This window comes from Coregonus clupeaformis, chromosome 17, assembly GCF_020615455.1.
Source record: "Coregonus clupeaformis isolate EN_2021a chromosome 17, ASM2061545v1, whole genome shotgun sequence".
Taxonomy (NCBI): Eukaryota; Metazoa; Chordata; class Actinopteri; order Salmoniformes; family Salmonidae; genus Coregonus; species Coregonus clupeaformis.
The window spans coordinates 26,065,480-26,083,431 of NC_059208.1; the positions used below are offsets into that span (position 1 = coordinate 26,065,480).

The window sequence follows — 17,952 nt, forward strand, 5'->3', positions numbered from 1 at the left end:
AAGTGCCCAATTGTATGTATATTTGGATATACTGTATGTGCTGATATTTCTTTCAAATGGCCAATGTGTTTTGGCGTATTAGTGTGTGAATGAGAATGAGCCCTGTGCTGTCTAAGCAGCTCCATGCTCTATGTGTCCAGGTAGGTCACCTGATCCAGCAGGCATCTGGCTCCAGCAACCTGAAGAAGGTCACTCTGGAGCTGGGAGGAAAGAGTCCCAACATAATCATGTCTGATGCAAACAGTGAGTATGGATCCTGGCTGCTTTACTTTTTAGATGGGCATCCAGTTAGAAATATGAAAAGAATGGGAACACTTAATTTGTATAGTCTGCTACAGATTATTTAGCAATATCTTCAACAAAGCGTGGTGTCCGTTTTATTTATCAAGTATCAATTGCAACAGGCAGCTGCTACTTTTACAGCGAAGGACATCTACCAAAGGAGGCTGATGGGATGAGCTATAGGAGGACGGCCTCATTGTAATGGCTGGAATGGAATCAATGGAACGGAGTCAAACATGTGGTTTCCATAATGAGCCCATCATCCCATCAGCCTCCTCTGACTAAGGTGTGTGCATGTTTGCCTGTGTGTGTCTTATTTGTTGTATTGTGATTGCTGTGTCTGACTTAGCCGATATGTTTCGACTTGAGGTTCAGCAGTAAATAAACCTTCCCCTTCAAGTCGAAACCTAGCTCAGCCATTTTTTAAAACTAGTTTTTTAAACTGCCTTTTTCATCAGCATGCTAGGCTAGCTAATGCTAAAGCAGCCCATTGGATTCCACAACACTTCCGGCAGCTACCCACCCCAAGGCCCAGTGTCAATTTCATGGAATCCAATGCTGCAGAACCTCAAGTCGAAACATATCAGTTATGTATGACTGTGTGTTCTCTCTCTCTCTTTCTGCAGTGGCGGAGGCGGTGGAACAGTCCCACTTTGCCCTGTTCTTTAACCAGGGCCAGTGCTGCTGTGCCGGCTCCCGTACATACGTGCAGGACACCATCTATGATGAGTTTATGGAGCGCAGCGTGGAGCGGGCCAAGAGCAGGGTGGTGGGAGACCCCTTCAACATGAAGACTGAGCAGGGACCCCAGGTTAGAAATGGTGCACAAACACACCCAGACGAGTAGAGGAGGAGTTGAAGATGCACACCCAAACATAAGACACTGGATGAAAATAGAAGAGCTGCACACTCTATCGTACTCAAGTAACTGTGGTACCAGCATTTCCAAATGCAGAGGCTTTGTCAGAAAACAACTACAAGAACGCACTTGCATGCATACATATACACAAGCACTTGTAGTCTGGTTTTGGTTAACACATTAATAAGGCACCCACTTACAAGCTCTATAAAACGGTTCCCTATCTAGGTGGACGAGGAACAGTTCAAGAAGATTCTGGGCTACATCAGCAGTGGGAAGCGTGAGGGGGCCAAACTGATGTGTGGGGGAGGGGTGGCTGCAGACCGTGGCTACTTCATCCAACCAACCATCTTTGGAGATGTCCAGGATGACATGACCATCGCCCGTGAGGAGGTACAGCATGGCAGTGTCATTATTAACAACTCACTCTTCATGAAACTGGCTGTCAAGATCCACCATTTTGGCTCTTGGGGCTGCCTTGACAGAATCCCCCTAATGGCTATACCCATGAAAATGAAAAGGAAAGCCTGTATATTTTGGTTGTCTAAAGTATATTTGTGTGGCTATTTTAAAGCTAGAATCCTTATTTGCTACATTCATTTTTGAACTTGTAAATTAATGATATATACCAATTGATTCTTAAAGAATAGATCGTATAAATGCCTCATGAGCTTAGTTCAACTGTTATACCCCATCAGAACCCAAAATATAAGCTTGTTTTACTCCAGTGTTTGGAAACAACAAATGTAAACAAACACTGTATAGCCTCAAAACAAGGTTAAAACTATACATGTGATATCATGGATGGTTAGTCCTTGCATCCATTGCTCTGTCTATGAATTTGAGTGGTTACATTTTTCCAGCCCCATCCCTTAGCTTTTTAGCGAAACTGGGGCGAGGAGAACACTTTGTTTCAATTAAGTATTCTAGCTTTAAGGAAAGTAACCAGACAAGATCATACATGTGTAACATGTTCTCATTAGAGAAAATATCTCTTTAGGTTAGATTCTTTACATTCCTTTCTCCTCTATAATATTGATTGTCTCTCCCTGCCTGTGTCTGTGTTCAGATCTTTGGGCCGGTGATGCAGATCCTGAAGTTTAAGACTCTGGAGGAGGTGGTTGAGAGAGCCAATGACACAAAGTACGGCCTGGCAGCTGCTGTCTTCACCAAAGACATCGACAAGGCCCACTACATCTCTAACGGACTCCGCGCTGGCACTGTCTGGTACGCTGATTTCTAGCTTACATTATTTTACATTACGTCCATCAAATTGTCAATTTCTTTCCGTAGCATTATGGTCCAGAAGTTGGCTGAAGTTGACCTATTATAATCTGCTAATTGTGTGTGTGGGTTGTCCATTTCTTTCTGTTTAGGATTAACTGTTATGATGTGTTTGGAGCACAAGCCCCCTTCGGTGGCTACAAATATTCTGGTAACGGTCGTGAGCTGGGAGAGTATGGCCTGGACAACTACACTGAAGTGAAAACAGTAAGGACCCTATCACCACCACACACACTACTGTAGGATCAAATGTTCAGGCCACATACGTAAATGTATGAACGCTGTTGCAACGTTACATATGTAATAAACAGCAACATCTCACAAGCAACTGTATGTATGTTCACAAAATGTGTTAATATCAAAGCTTCAAAAACATATTTTATTCTTTTACCTCAGGTAACAATCAAGGTCCCTCAGAAAAACTCGTAAAGACATCTGAACTCTGCCTCCAATCAAGGAAACTAACTGACTATAGGAAGGCTCTATGGGACTAAATCAGCCTTCATTTAGTTTATCCTCAGTTATTGTTGGACTTTGTGTTACTTAGCCTCTGTACGCAGCTCTAACTTCATGTAAAGAATGTCCAAACAAGATGAGAAAACAATTACAGGCATGTTGCTGTTAGTTTACCACCAGCTTGTTGTACAGCCTTGTCAAACTTCAACAGCTTATTTTAAGCACTTCATTGAGCACACCATAATATTTCAAAATACATATTTCAGTCATTATGTTCATCCTATTTTAATATGGTGAATCCCTGCTACAATTCAGAGTATTTTAGTACTCTTGTAGATTAAAAGTGTGAACTTTGAAAGGATTTTGGATAATAAATGCACTTGATACACGCTGTTACTTGCTTTTAACCTACTGTTTTCTGATTGGACACAAAAAAATAATTTAGAAAGTGTTGTATTAATGGGAAAACAATTTTAAATGCTTTTAAGGAGGAAAACAGTATGGGATTACAAAATATAGATAGACTGAAAAGAAACAAAACACAGTAGAGGCAGTTCTAGTGCCACACAACACAGGTCATATGACATTATCAACATCTGTACATTATCTAGGTTGAAGTGTGTAACTCTGGATTGCGGTTTGAAAATAGGCTGCTGTATTACGCTCAGGTGTAACGATAATGATATAGCATTTAGGGAAGAAGTAACCAAAGAGAATACCATACAGACTGCACAACACAGAGAAAGGATTGACGGAGAGTGTGTGCTTTCCTTTGGTAGACAGGTGCACCGTCAGAGAGATGACCCAAGAGATGAAGAAGATAAGCAAGCTGAAAGTGATGGATTTACCCTCGTTGTAGTTTTTGGGCAGGTCAGTTCCCATGTAGGCAAAGCTAAAGCATGCAATACCCAGCAAACCTGCAAACAGTACTATCAAATAAAAGATGGGGAGGACTCCATATGTGCAATCCAAAATGACCTCGCTATACAATGTTATCTGATTGGGCCTGGGTCCTTCCATGGCTATCCACAAAGTGCACAGAAACAGCATTATGACAGTGGTTGTGATAATAGTGATCCACTGTCCACCATGCTTGACCCAGAAATCATATGCTTTGGGTAGTTTGGCAGCCATTTTGAAGATACAGACAATCTGGAAGGAGCGAACAGCGAGACAGGACAGGCAGGCGACATAGAAGACTATAAACACAGAATTGCGTAAGGTGCAGATGGCCTCCGTGGGTTTGCCGATGTAGAGAAAGACGCTGATGGAGGACATGGACAAGCAACACAACATGATGAAGCAGAGCCTCCCACCGGCTGACTTCACCACAGGGGTGTCCTTCTTACAAAGGAACAGAACCAAGATGGCAATTGAGATGACGATGATGGAGCTGGCCTGGAACATCAGAAAAATGACCAACGGAGCATCGGAATGCAGATACTCTATAGTGCGCTTAGTGCATGATGTACTGCCATTCCTGGCCCACTCATCCGTTTGGCATGCTATGCAGCTGTAGGGATCGGCTGTTGGGGAAGATAGGGAAGAGAAAGTCTGGGTGATAGATGCTAATATGTGTACAGATAACCATCATTCTTGTCATGTGATTCATAGGTCATACAGTGCCCTCCACTAATATTGGCACTCTTGGTAAATATTAGCAAAACGGGCAGTGAAAAAAATGTCTTTGCTGTTTATCCTCTTGGTCTTTCATTCAAAATATTCACAAAAATCGAACCTTTAATTGAAGTAAAATGATTGAAAAGAATGAATGTGAAATAAATGGAGAAAAAAAATCTCCAAAACATGTGTGCCACAATTATTGGCACCGCTAGAAATTCTTATAAGTATATTCCCATTCATATTTTATGTTTTTAAGTTCACCTGAGTGATTAGGAACACTTAAGTGGTAAGCCTTGACTTCCTGTTTCACTGGGGTACAAATATGAGGTGACACACAGGCCAAGTTCCCATAGTCATTCATCACTATGGGAAAGACCCGAGAATACAGTAATGATGTGTGACAAAAGGTTGTTGAGCTGCACAAATCAGGAAATGGCTATAAGAAAATAGCTTAATGGTTGAAAATGGCCATTTCCACTATCAAGGCAATAATTAAGAAGTTCAAAGCAGCTGGAGATGTTAACAATCGGCCTGGAAGAGGACGTGTGTCTATATTGACCCCACACACAGTGAGGGGGATGGTTAGAGTGGCCCAAAAATCTCCAAGGATCACAGCTAGAGAATTGCAGAAAGTCTCCAAAACTACTATCAGACGCCACCTACATAACTACAAGTTGTTTGGGAGGGTTGCCATAAAAAGCCTTTGCTGTCATCAAACAACAAACTCAAGCACCTACAGTTTGCCAAACGTTACTGGAACTTGCAATGGGACCGGGTTCTATGGTCAGATGAAACCAAAATAGAGCTTTTTGAAAACAAACACCAGAGGTGGGTTTGGCGTAGACAGAAAGATAGCCATGCAGAAAAGTACCTCATCCTCACTGTGAGTATGGTGGTGGATCTTTGATGTTGTGGGGCTGTTTTTCTTCCAAAGGCCCTGGACAACTTGTTAGGATACATGGTATCATGGACTCCATCAAGTACCAGCAGATATTAAATCAAAACCTGACTGCCTGTGCTAGGAATCTTAAACTGGGCCGTGGTTCGATCTTCCAGCAGGACAATGATCCAAAGGACACCTCAAAATCAACACAAAAATGGTTAACTGACCACACAATCAATGTTTTGCCATGGCCATCCCAGTCCCCTGACCTAAACCCAGTACTTAAGTAGTACTTTAAAGTATTTTTACTTAAGTCGTTTTTGGGGGTATCTGTACTTTACTTTACTATTTATATTTTTGACAACTTTTACTTCACTACATTCCTAAAGAAAATAATGCAATTTTTACTCCATACATTTTCCCTGACACCCAGAAGTACTTGTTACATTTGGACAGGAAAATGGTCAAATTCACGCACTTATCAAGAGAACATCCCTGGTCATCCCTACTACCTCTGATCTGGCGGACTCACTAAACACAAATGCTTTGTTTGTCAATTAATGTCAGAGTGTTGTAGTGTACCCCTGGCTATCCGTAAATAAATAAAAAACAAGATTGTGCTGTCTGGTTTGCATAATATAAGGAATTTGAAATTATTAATACTTTTACTTTTAATACTTAAGTACATTTTAGCAATTCCATTTACTTTTGATACTTAAGTATATTTAAAACCAAATCCTTTTAGACTTTTACTCAAGTAGGATTTTACTGGGTGACTTTCACTTGAGTAATTTTCTATTAAGGTATCTTTACTTTTACTCAAGTATAACTTTTGAATACTTTTTCCACCACTGCCGAGGCCCACAAGCTTGGGCCTCGGAATCTGAAGGATCTGGAAAGATTCTGAATGGAGGAATGGTCTCAGATCCCTTGCCATGTGTTCTCCAACCTCATTACGCATTATAGGAGAAGACTCAGAGCTGAAGGGGTGCCAATAATTGTGGCACACATATTTGATTATGATAAGAATTTATTTTTTCTTTCAATTATTTTACTTTAATTAAAGGTTAGATTTTTGTGAATATTTTGAATGAAAGACCAAGAGGATAAACAATAGACATTTTTTTCACAGCCCGTTTTGCTGATATTTACCAAGGGTGCCAATATTAGTGGAGGGCACTGTAAATGGTGCCAGGTGTTCTTCCTGACCGCTTGACCTGTCCAGGAAAGACTCCAGGCAATAACAGAAAGTCATGTTGCTCTGTACCTGTGTGGTTGATGTACTTTCCATCAGAGCAGATCTCACATTCAAAACAGCAGGTGTGGAAGCCAGTTTGAACTCTTCTGGAGCCAAATTTACACTCACTAGAACACTGCAGGACTGGAGCCTGCAAGAAGTAGGAACAGCTTAAAATAGCACTGTGGAAAAGACCAGCATCAGTTATCACTAATTTGAATACCACTCAGTGTTTTGATGGTGTGTAATGTATACTCACATGCTTTTGAAGAATTTAGTACTAACCTTTGTGCCCTCAAACCAATGTATGAGAGTTTCATTTATATGGAAGCTTGGTGTGGGGTTGGTGAAGTATGAGCCAATGTCCACATTAGAACATGTTCCATATTTGCAGTCCCAGTGTACAATGTCGTAATGAGCCGGTGGGTCCCCGTTCTCATCAAACTCTATACTTTGATTGTCCAATTTGAATTTGACCAGTTTTAGTGCCTCAGTGACCTGGGAATGCAAGACGAAATAGTAAACTTAAACGATAACGTCAATTACTAATCATATTTTGGGTGATGTGGTTGACCATAAGGCTTCATGTTGAAGGAGATGCAGCGCACTTACCATGTAAGGATAAGCGATGATTTCTGAGTTGGCACAGTTCCGTGTCCCACACTGCAAAGTATTGTGGAGTGCATGAGCCACAGCATACACTGCAGAGTAGATTACAAAGCTGTATGTCGGGTCCTCTCCAATAATTGTCTGGGCACTGGTAGAGATGCAGTCAGGGCAAATCTGACCACATCTTTCCTTCAAGTCCATGTCAGTGCATTCATTCTCATGTCTGGATGTTACTGTGTTGTTAATGAACTCATCAAATCCTCTCAGGTCCTTGTGCCTCTGGACAGTGACACCTAAAACCGTCCCTATGCTCTCAATCTGACTCTTCTTGATCAACTCTTTGTTCATAGACCATGTCTCACTAGCGATCCATATCTTCTCCTTCACTCTGAGATCTATGGCCTTCTGGATGAAAGGAATGACAAACTCCACATTGGCAAAGACTACAATAACCCGGACATTGAACATGGCTATGTTGTTGAATAGACGCCCTATTAAGGATTGGTTTTGGGGAATGGTGTCTTGGTAAGCCAAACAGATGTTAGCTGGTCTAATCTCATCCTGAAAAACTGTCAAGGCATCTCTGCTGTAGTCATTGTCACCACCGATGAAAGCCACCCAGTTCCAGTTAAACTGTTGGAGTATACGGACTATAGCCTCCACCTGATATTTGTCGCTGGGAATGGTTCTGAAAAAGGAGGGAAATCTGGTTTTGTAGCTTAGTTGGACACTTGATGCCCCATGAGTCACCTGTTGAAGTAAAACATAAAACGATAATGTTTTTGTGAGAACAAGGATTGTCATATTTGAACAAGCATGCAATGCCCTTCATATCCATTCCCTTAACTACTTTACAGCATTATTCAAATCATTACAGTACAAGGCAGCTACTGTATAAATAGCACCATTATGAGGTTATATTGTGTCATAAAATACTACTTACCATTGGAATCATCTCCGACATATACAGAGGGGCGACACTGATGGTTTGGCTGCTTCCAAACGGGCCAGTGACTGAGATGACTTTAGGTCTGTAGGATGTTCCGTTCCACACAGGGATGGCTCCTCCTCCCTTTTGGGTCAGAAAGTCCAGAGCAGCCCAATAACTGAGCAAGTCAGAGCAGTAGTCGAAAAGCTCATAGCCCAGGCTCACACCAGGCAACAGCTCTGTGGAGTTGTTGATCTCTTCAATAGCAAACCTCATGACTTGGATCTGCTGGTAGCTTGCTGAGGAAAATTTAAACCTTGGATGTAGAATAAAAGGTTGCATAGGTTTATTGTCAAAATGTGTGCAAAAACATTTGACATTTACCGTATAATTTTTTTCTGGTGGTGAAAGCAGACTTCGCCTTACCTGTGACATTGAAATGTTTCAGGTTTTCTGTTCTCAGTATCAGCCGCTGTATCAGTCACTCCATACTTCTCATGCAGCTGGAATAATCCTCCCAGAATGTAGTCTCCATCCAGACTGAGTTGTGGTAAAGAGGAGCATGTGTCACTTTGTTTCATCAGGTGAAATGACACCATCATCACAAGAAACAGCATTGTAGGTTTCTAAGTAAGAGTGAGTTGTTAGATCAGAGGCTGAAATTCTCTCCGTCTACTGAGTTGACAGATAATAATCATCTTTCACTCTGTTTTACATGTTGCGTTACTTCCTTGTTTGTGTTCCGTGCCTCAGATACCTGGATAACCACATCCACCTATCCATGGTCAGGCTATTATGGAAACATGTCGAGGTTTATGAAAATGTCTGTCAGGTCTTTCACACATCCCTTTATACAAAATAGACATTTCCACCAGAGGAGGCTGGTGGGAGGAGCTATAGGAGGACAGGCACATTAATGGATGGAATGGAATAAACAGTAGCGGTGAGTGGGTAAAATCACTGGGGAAGCCAAACCAGAAAAAAAAGTCATATTACAACCTGTGTGTTGCAATAATTAAGTTGTTTGCTCTGTAACCCGTTAGTTCATATGCCTTGCCACTGTGATATATAGGCCTAAGGCCGAGACAATAAGAAGACACTGGCAGAATAAATTCAACCACACCTTTGTTTCATCACAAAACCGGAGAGCAACCGCTGTCTGGTGAAGTCCACAAAGTATATTGCATGTAACAAACAGTTACATGACCTACAGCATGGTCAAGCAAGTTAATGTTTCTGACATTTTAGGACCACTAAACAACTATTGATTTAGAACCACGCAAAGAAAACATGAGCTGCCTCCACTATTCCAGCACCATTTCAACATCATCAAATCACTTGTGCTTAGTATAATACAGTGACAACTAAAAGACACCAAAAACAATTTAGTCCAATGAAAATAAGCTAAATATGTGGCTGTGCATGGTTCTGAATTCTGTGTGCATGCGTGCGCGTTCGTGCAAATAGAAAAAACATGTTGACTCACCCTACATGTAGAGAAACGCCAATGCCATCCTCCTCTCTTTCATGTTGACGAAACGATCTATCACTCTGTCATACAGTAGACGCTTTCATTTTTTGTTGTCCTAGGCTACCTGTCTAAAATGCTTGCTCGCTAGCCTAATTTCCTTTCATGGGAAATGTTACCTAGTTAACATTAGCCTTCTACGTCTAGCTACATATTGAACTTCCATCCTCTCTGGCCAGGGGCACAATGTATGAATTTATGGTTGGATCAGAATCGCCATTATAATCATTGGCCAGTACAGAGAATTAAGTAAAACCACAAGTCCAAATCCCTATCTCCATCCATGGCTAATTTAGGAAAGGGCCCATTTTAGCTAGCTAGCTAGCCACCAGAGGACAACAACACAATGAGATTCACAACGAGTTTCTGTCAATGATGTATGCTCTCAATGCAATGTGATTGGAGTGAAGCCAAATCCAAAACGGCTTCCCTTGACACTTTTTTTTTGTGCACCAGGACCATTCACAGTTGAGCTCAACACTGATTGGCTATTATTTTATACTTTTTTTTATCATCAAGAGAGGCCAAATGCTCGCTGGCTTACCTTGCATTCAATGCCACTATTTTGGACCAGACAGCATCAGATAGATGACCTACACAGAGACAGAGGGGCGCTGTTTAGCTCGCTCTGATGTTTTCTCCAGTGAGATACAGAGTGACAAAATAAATTATTTTATGTTTCTTTTTTTCTTGGTCAAATGTTTTGGGAAGCCTGGCTTCCCTTGGCATCCATGAATACACGCCACTGGGAATAAATGGAATGGTATCAAACATGGAAACCACAATGAGCTGATCCGTCTATACAGTGCATTCGGAAAGTATTCAGGCCCCTTAACTTTTCACATTTTTGTTACGTTACAGCCTTATTCTAAATTGTATTAAATCATTTTCCCCCCTCATCAATACCCCATAATGACGAAGCAAAAACAGGTTTAGAAATTCTTGAAAATGTATTTTTTTTAATAAAATACTGATATCACATTTACATAAGTATTCAGACACTTTACTCAGTACTTTGTTGAAGCACCTTTGGCAGCGATTACAGCCTATTTTCAGGTTTCTCCAGAGATGTTCGATCAGGTTCAAGTCCGGGCTCTGGCTGGGCCACTCAAGGACATTCAGAGACTTGTCCTGAAGCCACTCCTGTGTTGTCTTGGCTGTGCGCTTAGGGTCATTGTCCTGTTGAAAGGTGAACCTTCACCCCAGTCCGAGGTCCTGAGTGCTCTGGAGCAAGTTTTCATCAGGGATCTCTCTGTACTTTGCTCCATTCATCTTTCCCTAGATCCTCACTAGGTCTCCGGGAGTCCCTGCCGATGAAAAACATCCTCACAGAATGATGCTGCAAGGCCACCATGCTTCACCGTGGATGCTGCCAGATGTTTTTCCCCCAGATCTGTGCTCGGCACAGCAATTCAATCTTGGAGCTCTCATTAGACCTCATGGCTTGGTTTTTGCTCTGACATGCACTGTCAACTGCGGGACCTTATATAGACAGGTGTGTCCCTTTCCAAATCATGTCCAATCAATTGAATGTACCACAAGTGGACTACAATCAAGTTGTAGAAACATCTCAAGGATGATCAATGGAAACAGGATGCACCTGAGCTCAATTTTGAGTCTCATAGCAAAGGGCCTGAATACTTAAATAAGGTATCTGTTTTTTGCAAACATTTCTAAAAACCTGTTTTTGCTTTGTCATTATGGGGTATTGTGTGTAGATTGATGAGGATTTTTATTTATTTCATCCATGTTAGAATAAGGCTGTAACGTAACAAAATGTGGAAAAAGTCAAGGGGTCTGAATACTTTCCAAATGCACTGTAGGTCCTCCCACCAGCCTCCTGATTTCCACAGTTTTTAAACCCAGAGGCGCAACATCGCGAGACATCCGGGAACACTTGCGAAACAGCCAAAGCAGACCAGGCCAGGGTTTGGTGTTTGAGAAGTCAATGAGAGAAGTGAAAATTCTTCCTTAGTTAATTTTCTCTAAATCTAAAGGTACAACCTAGATTCGAGCCAGTGTTTTAAGTATTACATTTACATTTTACATTTTAGTCATTTAGCAGACGCTCTTATCCAGAGCGATTTACAGTTAGTGAGTGCATACATTTTGTCATACTGTAGTTGAACATGTTAATACGCCAACCTCGTGAAAGTGACAAGATTTCATTTTTCGTCAAAAACAACTTTGTTTAAGGAGTACCTTTGACTTGACGGCCTACACATGCGCAGTTCGGTGCAAGACCTCATTGCATTTTGGTACACTAGAAGTACATTCATTTCCAATGGGACGCTGTGTTTGCATTGCGTTGCAGAGGCAGTTGCAGGGCGTTCTGTATGGTGCATATGCTGGATTTATCGAACGTATGCGTCAAACTGTATGCGTCAAACTGTATGCGGAGACGGCTGGACAGAAATGGTAGGGGAAGGTGAATATTGAACTTTTGTTGCACAAATATCCAGATGATGCTGCGTACCATTTTACGCAAAGACACTGTCGGTGTGATCGAATCGTAAGACTCGATGACGAGTTTCTGCACAAGTTTAGCTAGCCAACTTCGCCATGACATTGCCTACAAGCGTTATCTGGGATTTTTTTGGATAAGTAGGTCTACTATGCTGAAAGAGTCAAGTATGTGTGTGCGACAGTGTGAGTGAAAGTTCTCCAACACTGTACTATGCAATTTACATATGCTCATCATCATTTGCATGTGAAAGGTACTGTTCATGCACAACTTGTTGCCATCCCCACAAAATAGCTTGAAAGAGTTTTACATCAGTCCTGCCTAGGGTTGCATGTAGTGACCAAGATTGCTTCGATAGACATGGCAGCTCTGTTTCTATCTCCTAATGCTAAATATGTGTATGCGACCAATACAATTTGATAGGGAGGGTATTTTACTGGTAACTTTCAAAGTTTACCAGTAAACTGCCAGAAGTTTGGTAATTTCAAGTTTCTTTTGAATTTTATCACAGGACATCTAGTGGCCTTTTTGGGTACTTCAGATTATCAAAGGTGTCTATCTCTGGCCCTGTGTGGACTCATCACATGTAAAATATATAAAATAAAGAACATTATTAAAATGTTTTCATAGTATGACAAAGCTGTAAACATGATCCTAAATATAAACCATCAACCCAGTGAATGCAATTGGTGTTTAATATGAGGATTTCCACATTAAATATCCTTTTTTTTTTTACACACTTATTTTTGTTAATGTTTTGGCACCAAACTGGTGACAGTTGTGAAAAAACGTTATTTAAAATAATGCCATTTTTTCGATTTTTTCATTAATTAGGCTATTTTCTCATTAACCATATGGTGTATCCACTAGAAACTCATGGACAATATGTACCCAGGTATAAAAATAAAACACTATGAATGCATTTTTTAAAAGTTATTAAAGTATAGATTACCTGTTAATTACCAAAATTACAGAATGTTCCAGGAACTTTGGTAAATTACCAGTGGCTTTGCAACCCTAATCCTGCAGTCTTCCCTCTCTCTGAGCTCCCTGTCATTTTTTGTGTGTAAAATAGTTGTACCTTTCAGAGAACGCCATATGTTTACATCTTCAATATGCACCCCCCCCAAAAAAAAAAGATGTATCCCTCAAATGCCCAGCTACCATGAAAACGTTGAGCTTTGTTCATTGCTTATAACAATTCAAGTGTAATTTAATATTCAATCATACAAGGACACTTTGGTGTAATTCTTCTTATGAAATATTTCATTTAAGTTCATTTATGTCAATGTTCCAATAGGGACAGAAGTTTCCAGCACAACAAGCTTGTCCTGAAAATAAGAAAAAGGTCCATTTTAAAACAGCTGGTATGAAATGAACACTTGAAATGATTGAAACTGAAACTGACATTAAAACTCAAGTAGGCGGCATTGAAACATTCACTAGACTAGATGAAAACTAACCTTTGTGGATGGTTTCCAAAACCTCCCCAGCTCCTCCTCCTCTAGGGCTGGTCCTTGGTATTCTTCTCTCCACTCGGCAGGCTCCACGTACCCCTGCAGAAACACTGCCGCTTCGTCCTCCAAAGGCATCTGTCCAACCCCCACTATCTTAACCTTCGACCCTTCTCCCCCAGCAACCTGCTCCTTAACTTTCTTTGACACCTCAGCATTCGTGGTGACGACACTCAACATGTTCCACTGATCTACCTCTTTAACCATCACAGTATTTCCCTCAGAAATATTGCCAATCTTGACCTCCTCAGGTACATGTTCCAAAGTTACACTTTCTGTCACTTGGTCTGTGCCATTCTCTACAGCCTCCACATCAATCACCTTCTCAGCCCGTTTGTCCTCAATCACCTCCTCCACTTCTTTTCTGGCTAACACCCCCTCCGCTCTCACTCCTATAACTGTCCCTTCCTGCGCCCCCTCTTCCACCACCTCTACCTTATTCATAACAGCGACTGACATGTTTTTCTCCTCCTCCCCCCAAGGAGTGACTGCCAAGCTTTTAAACTTCACCTTCTCCTCCACTCTATAAGTGACTGCCAAGGTCTCCTCCACCCTTTCCTCACTGTCTGGCTGTCTCTCCTCAGACTGAATGGGCAAACTCTTCTCCCTGCCCTCCAACACTCTCCAGGGTTCACTGGGGTGATCAGGCTTTTCACTGAAGGAGACATCAAGGCTGGCCCTGGTTACAAACATCAGGCAAAACCACAGGTTACAGATCAGCATACATTGTATCAAAGAATGAATCTAAGATGAGGGAAAAAAGGTGGTCCAGCTTTAACTATGTTGTATACTTACAAATCTCTTGACACCTCACAGACAGAATCACAGCAGGAGCACACAGAGGGAGGGCCATACAGCTCCTCCCACCTAACAGGACACATAACCATGACAACCAGGGGTGTAATCATTAGTCTGAAACGTTTTGCAACAGAGATTGTTTAATCCTAACAGAAAACGTTTTGCAACAAAAACGAGAGTTTCTATTGGACAAATTCAGGTAGGTCACTCCCCGCTTGGTTTGCTTCGGTTTGTTTTCTAGTGAATAAACCCCTGGTTAACCAGTGCAAAAAATACTGTAGCATGACATAACTGAATGACTTAATGATTTCATTATTATCAGTGTCCAACACACACTAATCATGACCATCGTCTATGTAACTTGTGATGTAATTCTTGAGACCATGATTGTGATAGACAGTGGTGTAAAGTAAAAATACTTTGAAGTACAACTTTTTGGGGATATCTGTACTTTACCATTTATATTGACAACTTTTACTACAGTTATTCCTGTAGAAAATGTACTTTTTACTCCCATGCATGTTCCCTAACACACCAAAGTACTTGTTACATTTCGAATGCTTAGCAGGACAGGAAAATTGTCAATTTCACGCTTATCAAGAGAACTCGCGGTCATCACTACTGCCTCTGATCTTGCAGACTCACTAAACACAAATGCTTTGTTTGTAAATTATGGCTGAATGTTGGCTATCCATAAATAAATAAAAACTCGTGTTGTCCGGTTTGCATAATTCAAGGAATTTGAAAAGATTTATAGCATTTACTTTTGATACTTAAGTATATCTAAAACCAAATACTTTTACTCAAGTAGTATTTTACTGGGTGACTTTCACTTTTACTTGAGTATTATTAAGGCATCTTTACTTTTAATCAAGTATGACAATTGGGTACTTTCCCCACCACTGGATATAGATCAGATTGGGCGAGGTTGCTGTTGAGACTCCAAAAGACAGTTTACATTCCCACTGCTCTATTGTACGTGCAGGATTTGGCGCTCCGCTTCGAAGTGGATTTCCTGACAGTCATAGTACAATGCAGGTAGAGACGCTGTGGAACAGAGTATGAGATTATATAGGTCACTATTCACTAGTGTAACATTTGTGTGCCATAAAAGGATATAGCCTAACCTTGGCAGTGATTTGGGGGAACAGGAAAGCATCCACAGTGAAACGCAGGACATTTGACTCTCTGGAGAAGAACTGGGATTGACTGCCTTTCCGCTTGCTGTCCACCATACATCTAAAACACATACATGCGGATATACCAATCACTAGAATAGACACAAACGCTATAGCTTCATCAGTGTGTGAGAACTTAAGTGTTTGATTACCCAAAGTTGTGAATGACCTCGAGGCGGGGTGTGGTATTTGGGTCCTTGGATGGCGTAACAAAGCAGGAATCAACAAACACATTCTCATTTTTGGGGACAAAAGCAGCGTAGGCTTTGAAGTACATTGGCTCCCCAAGCATGTAGCTCTCTTCTGACGACAAGTGTTCCCATTGCTCTAGATTTGGAGAGAAAGATTGGCCCCTCTTTCTCTGCACCTTAAATCAACTTGGCAACTCTTGTAATGGGACATGTTTACTTACCATTGCATGCAGTGAGCCTAAAGATGTGTTTGCCATTCATACTCTTCAAGAGAGAGCGGTCATGCACCTCGGGTACATAGCCAACTTTGTAAGAGTAGTGGAATCTGGTAAGGACATGGATGGTAAACGGCTATTCTTCTGGGCACTATACCGGTTATAAATGCACTGAATGGGGAGGTTGAGAGGTATGGCTCTTATCACTGGCCCTTGTGGTTCTGGAGAAAAGCGAAGTGAGCTGGAGTACACCAGCTGGCCATTCATGGTCTGGAAGTAATTAACAGCATAAAAAGTACATATTTTAGCGTCAGTTTAAGTGTGCGCCTAATGGATAGTGTGGTCAAAATGTATCCCAACACATTTTACCGTTTGAGTACTGCCACAGTCATTCAGGTTATAAAGGAAGTAAAAGAAAAGTGTGGTGACCCGGGTGACGGGGCAAGTGCCCAGGAAGAGCATTGAGGCCAGACACCTAAACCGGAGCTGACCTCTGTTGACGCGAACGGAGATCTGGTTGTACCGGTACAACACCTCCACTCCACGTGGATTACTCACGGGAGAGACGTGGTTCAGCTCTGGACTATTTTGTGGCGGGAGTAAGAGGTTGGTCAAGATACTGGGGAAACGTATTTTCTGGTCTGAACAAGTCCTTATCGACGACGGAAACCGCCGAGTGCTGGAACATGGGAAGTAAGTAGTATGGTGGTTCTGACCGCGGGGCACCGATGGCATCTCTTCCCCTATCCGAGGCCTGATCACCTCACGCACTGGTACATTGCCCGGGAGGTGCCGCTCCGCAAATTGGTAGTCTTGATGCACTTGACCACCCCATCTGTCTACATTAAAATCAGCTTCCGCTGACACTTGTGTGAATGGAAAGGCAGAAATGCAAACAGACAAAAACATCCACGCAACTTGTTCCATGTTCAACGTGACCGAAGCCACAGAAAAAAATCATAAAACTCTGTAGTCCAGAGCGCCTCCCGGACACACTGTTGTAAGCAAACGGTTGCAAATTAGAGTGACCGTTCAAAGATTCATCTTGTAGGCGCTTGATAATTGCGCTCACCTGGTTTTGGCGCAACAATTACGCACTTGGCACACACGGGGACGTTCGTTGCATATAGGATACTGGGCGTAGTTGATTAATTAATGATTCGCTTAATTGTATTTGCAATGATATATGAAAACGTATTTTGCATAGCCTACTATGTTGTTACAATGTAAACTTTCTGAGTATGTAACTCACTTATCTATCCACCAGATGCCAGTAAAACGGTGCTCTCTATTTTACTCAGTAACTTGTGTGAATACAACACTTGACCTTCACCTGTTATATTCATATTCAATAACTCCCAACTAGGAAGACTGCAAATGTATTGCTGAACATGAGTCAAACTGTCCTAAATTGGTTCTAATTGCATGTAGTTTTATGGTATAAGTGACCATATTGCCCGCCCACAGTCAACATTTTGAACTAAACAGCATTTACCATTGACAATTGAATAGATAAACGGAGGATTGTGCCAACGTAAGCTGCGACAAAAGATACCCTAATGGCCTACTCTATGCCCCTAGCTGTATCAACAACCTGTCTTCTAACACTTCCAGTAGCATGTGTTCATCAATCGTTACCTCCAGGAAGACACTGGTTCAAACACAGTGGAGACACTATGTGTACTCAGTGTAACCTTGTGATAGTAAACCACCAATCATTAATGTATCTAGCTATAATGCCATGTTTACACATACTTTACTCAGAGCTGCCTGCTACTGTATATTGGCAACAATAAAATAGTCACAACAGTGCAAGACTCTCCAAACGATGAGACTGATTCCTAATAAGTTCATTAGTAGCCACACCAACTTTGTGGTTCTTCATGGACATCATCCCCACCAC

The 17,952-nt window shown here is 41.5% G+C and overlaps 3 protein-coding genes and 1 pseudogene across 3 annotated transcripts; 1 reads left to right on the top strand and 3 right to left on the bottom strand.

Annotated features, from left to right (window-relative positions):
* Positions 1–64: 64 nt before the first annotated feature.
* Positions 65–3,277, top strand: LOC123492857 (aldehyde dehydrogenase, mitochondrial-like). Its single transcript, XM_045226226.1, has 6 exons — positions 65–243; positions 909–1,093; positions 1,370–1,534; positions 2,211–2,368; positions 2,518–2,632; positions 2,822–3,277. Exons 1-6 carry the CDS (start codon positions 90–92, stop codon positions 2,852–2,854), a joined length of 810 nt encoding a protein of 269 aa, XP_045082161.1. The 5' UTR covers positions 65–89; the 3' UTR covers positions 2,855–3,277.
* Positions 2,936–4,462, bottom strand: LOC121585327 (taste receptor type 1 member 1-like; the record flags this gene model as incomplete). The annotated part of the gene is made up of 1 exon (XM_041901716.2): positions 2,936–4,462. A coding segment is annotated over one exon (978 nt), but the record flags the coding sequence as incomplete, so codon positions are not given.
* A 3,017-nt stretch (positions 4,463–7,479) lies between these two features.
* On the bottom strand, positions 7,480–13,251 carry LOC121585326 (taste receptor type 1 member 1-like; the record flags this gene model as incomplete). Its single annotated transcript, XM_041901715.2, has 3 exons — positions 13,235–13,251; positions 8,177–8,477; positions 7,480–7,983 (listed from the first exon to the last, which is right to left on the bottom strand). Coding segments are annotated over exons 1-3 (822 nt in total), but the record flags the coding sequence as incomplete, so codon positions are not given.
* An 81-nt stretch (positions 13,252–13,332) lies between these two features.
* Positions 13,333–17,940, bottom strand: LOC123492835 (annotated as a pseudogene).
* Between the last annotated feature and the right edge of the window lie 12 nt (positions 17,941–17,952).

Coding starts and splice junctions, on each gene's coding strand:
- LOC123492857 (XM_045226226.1), top strand. CDS start 90: ATGAGAATGAGCCCTGTGCTGTCTAAGCAGCTCCATGCTCTATGTGTC. Junction 244..908: donor AATCATGTCTGATGCAAACA/GTGAGTATGGAT, acceptor CTCTTTCTGCAG/TGGCGGAGGCGGTGGAACAG. Junction 2,369..2,517: donor CTCCGCGCTGGCACTGTCTG/GTACGCTGATTT, acceptor CTTTCTGTTTAG/GATTAACTGTTATGATGTGT.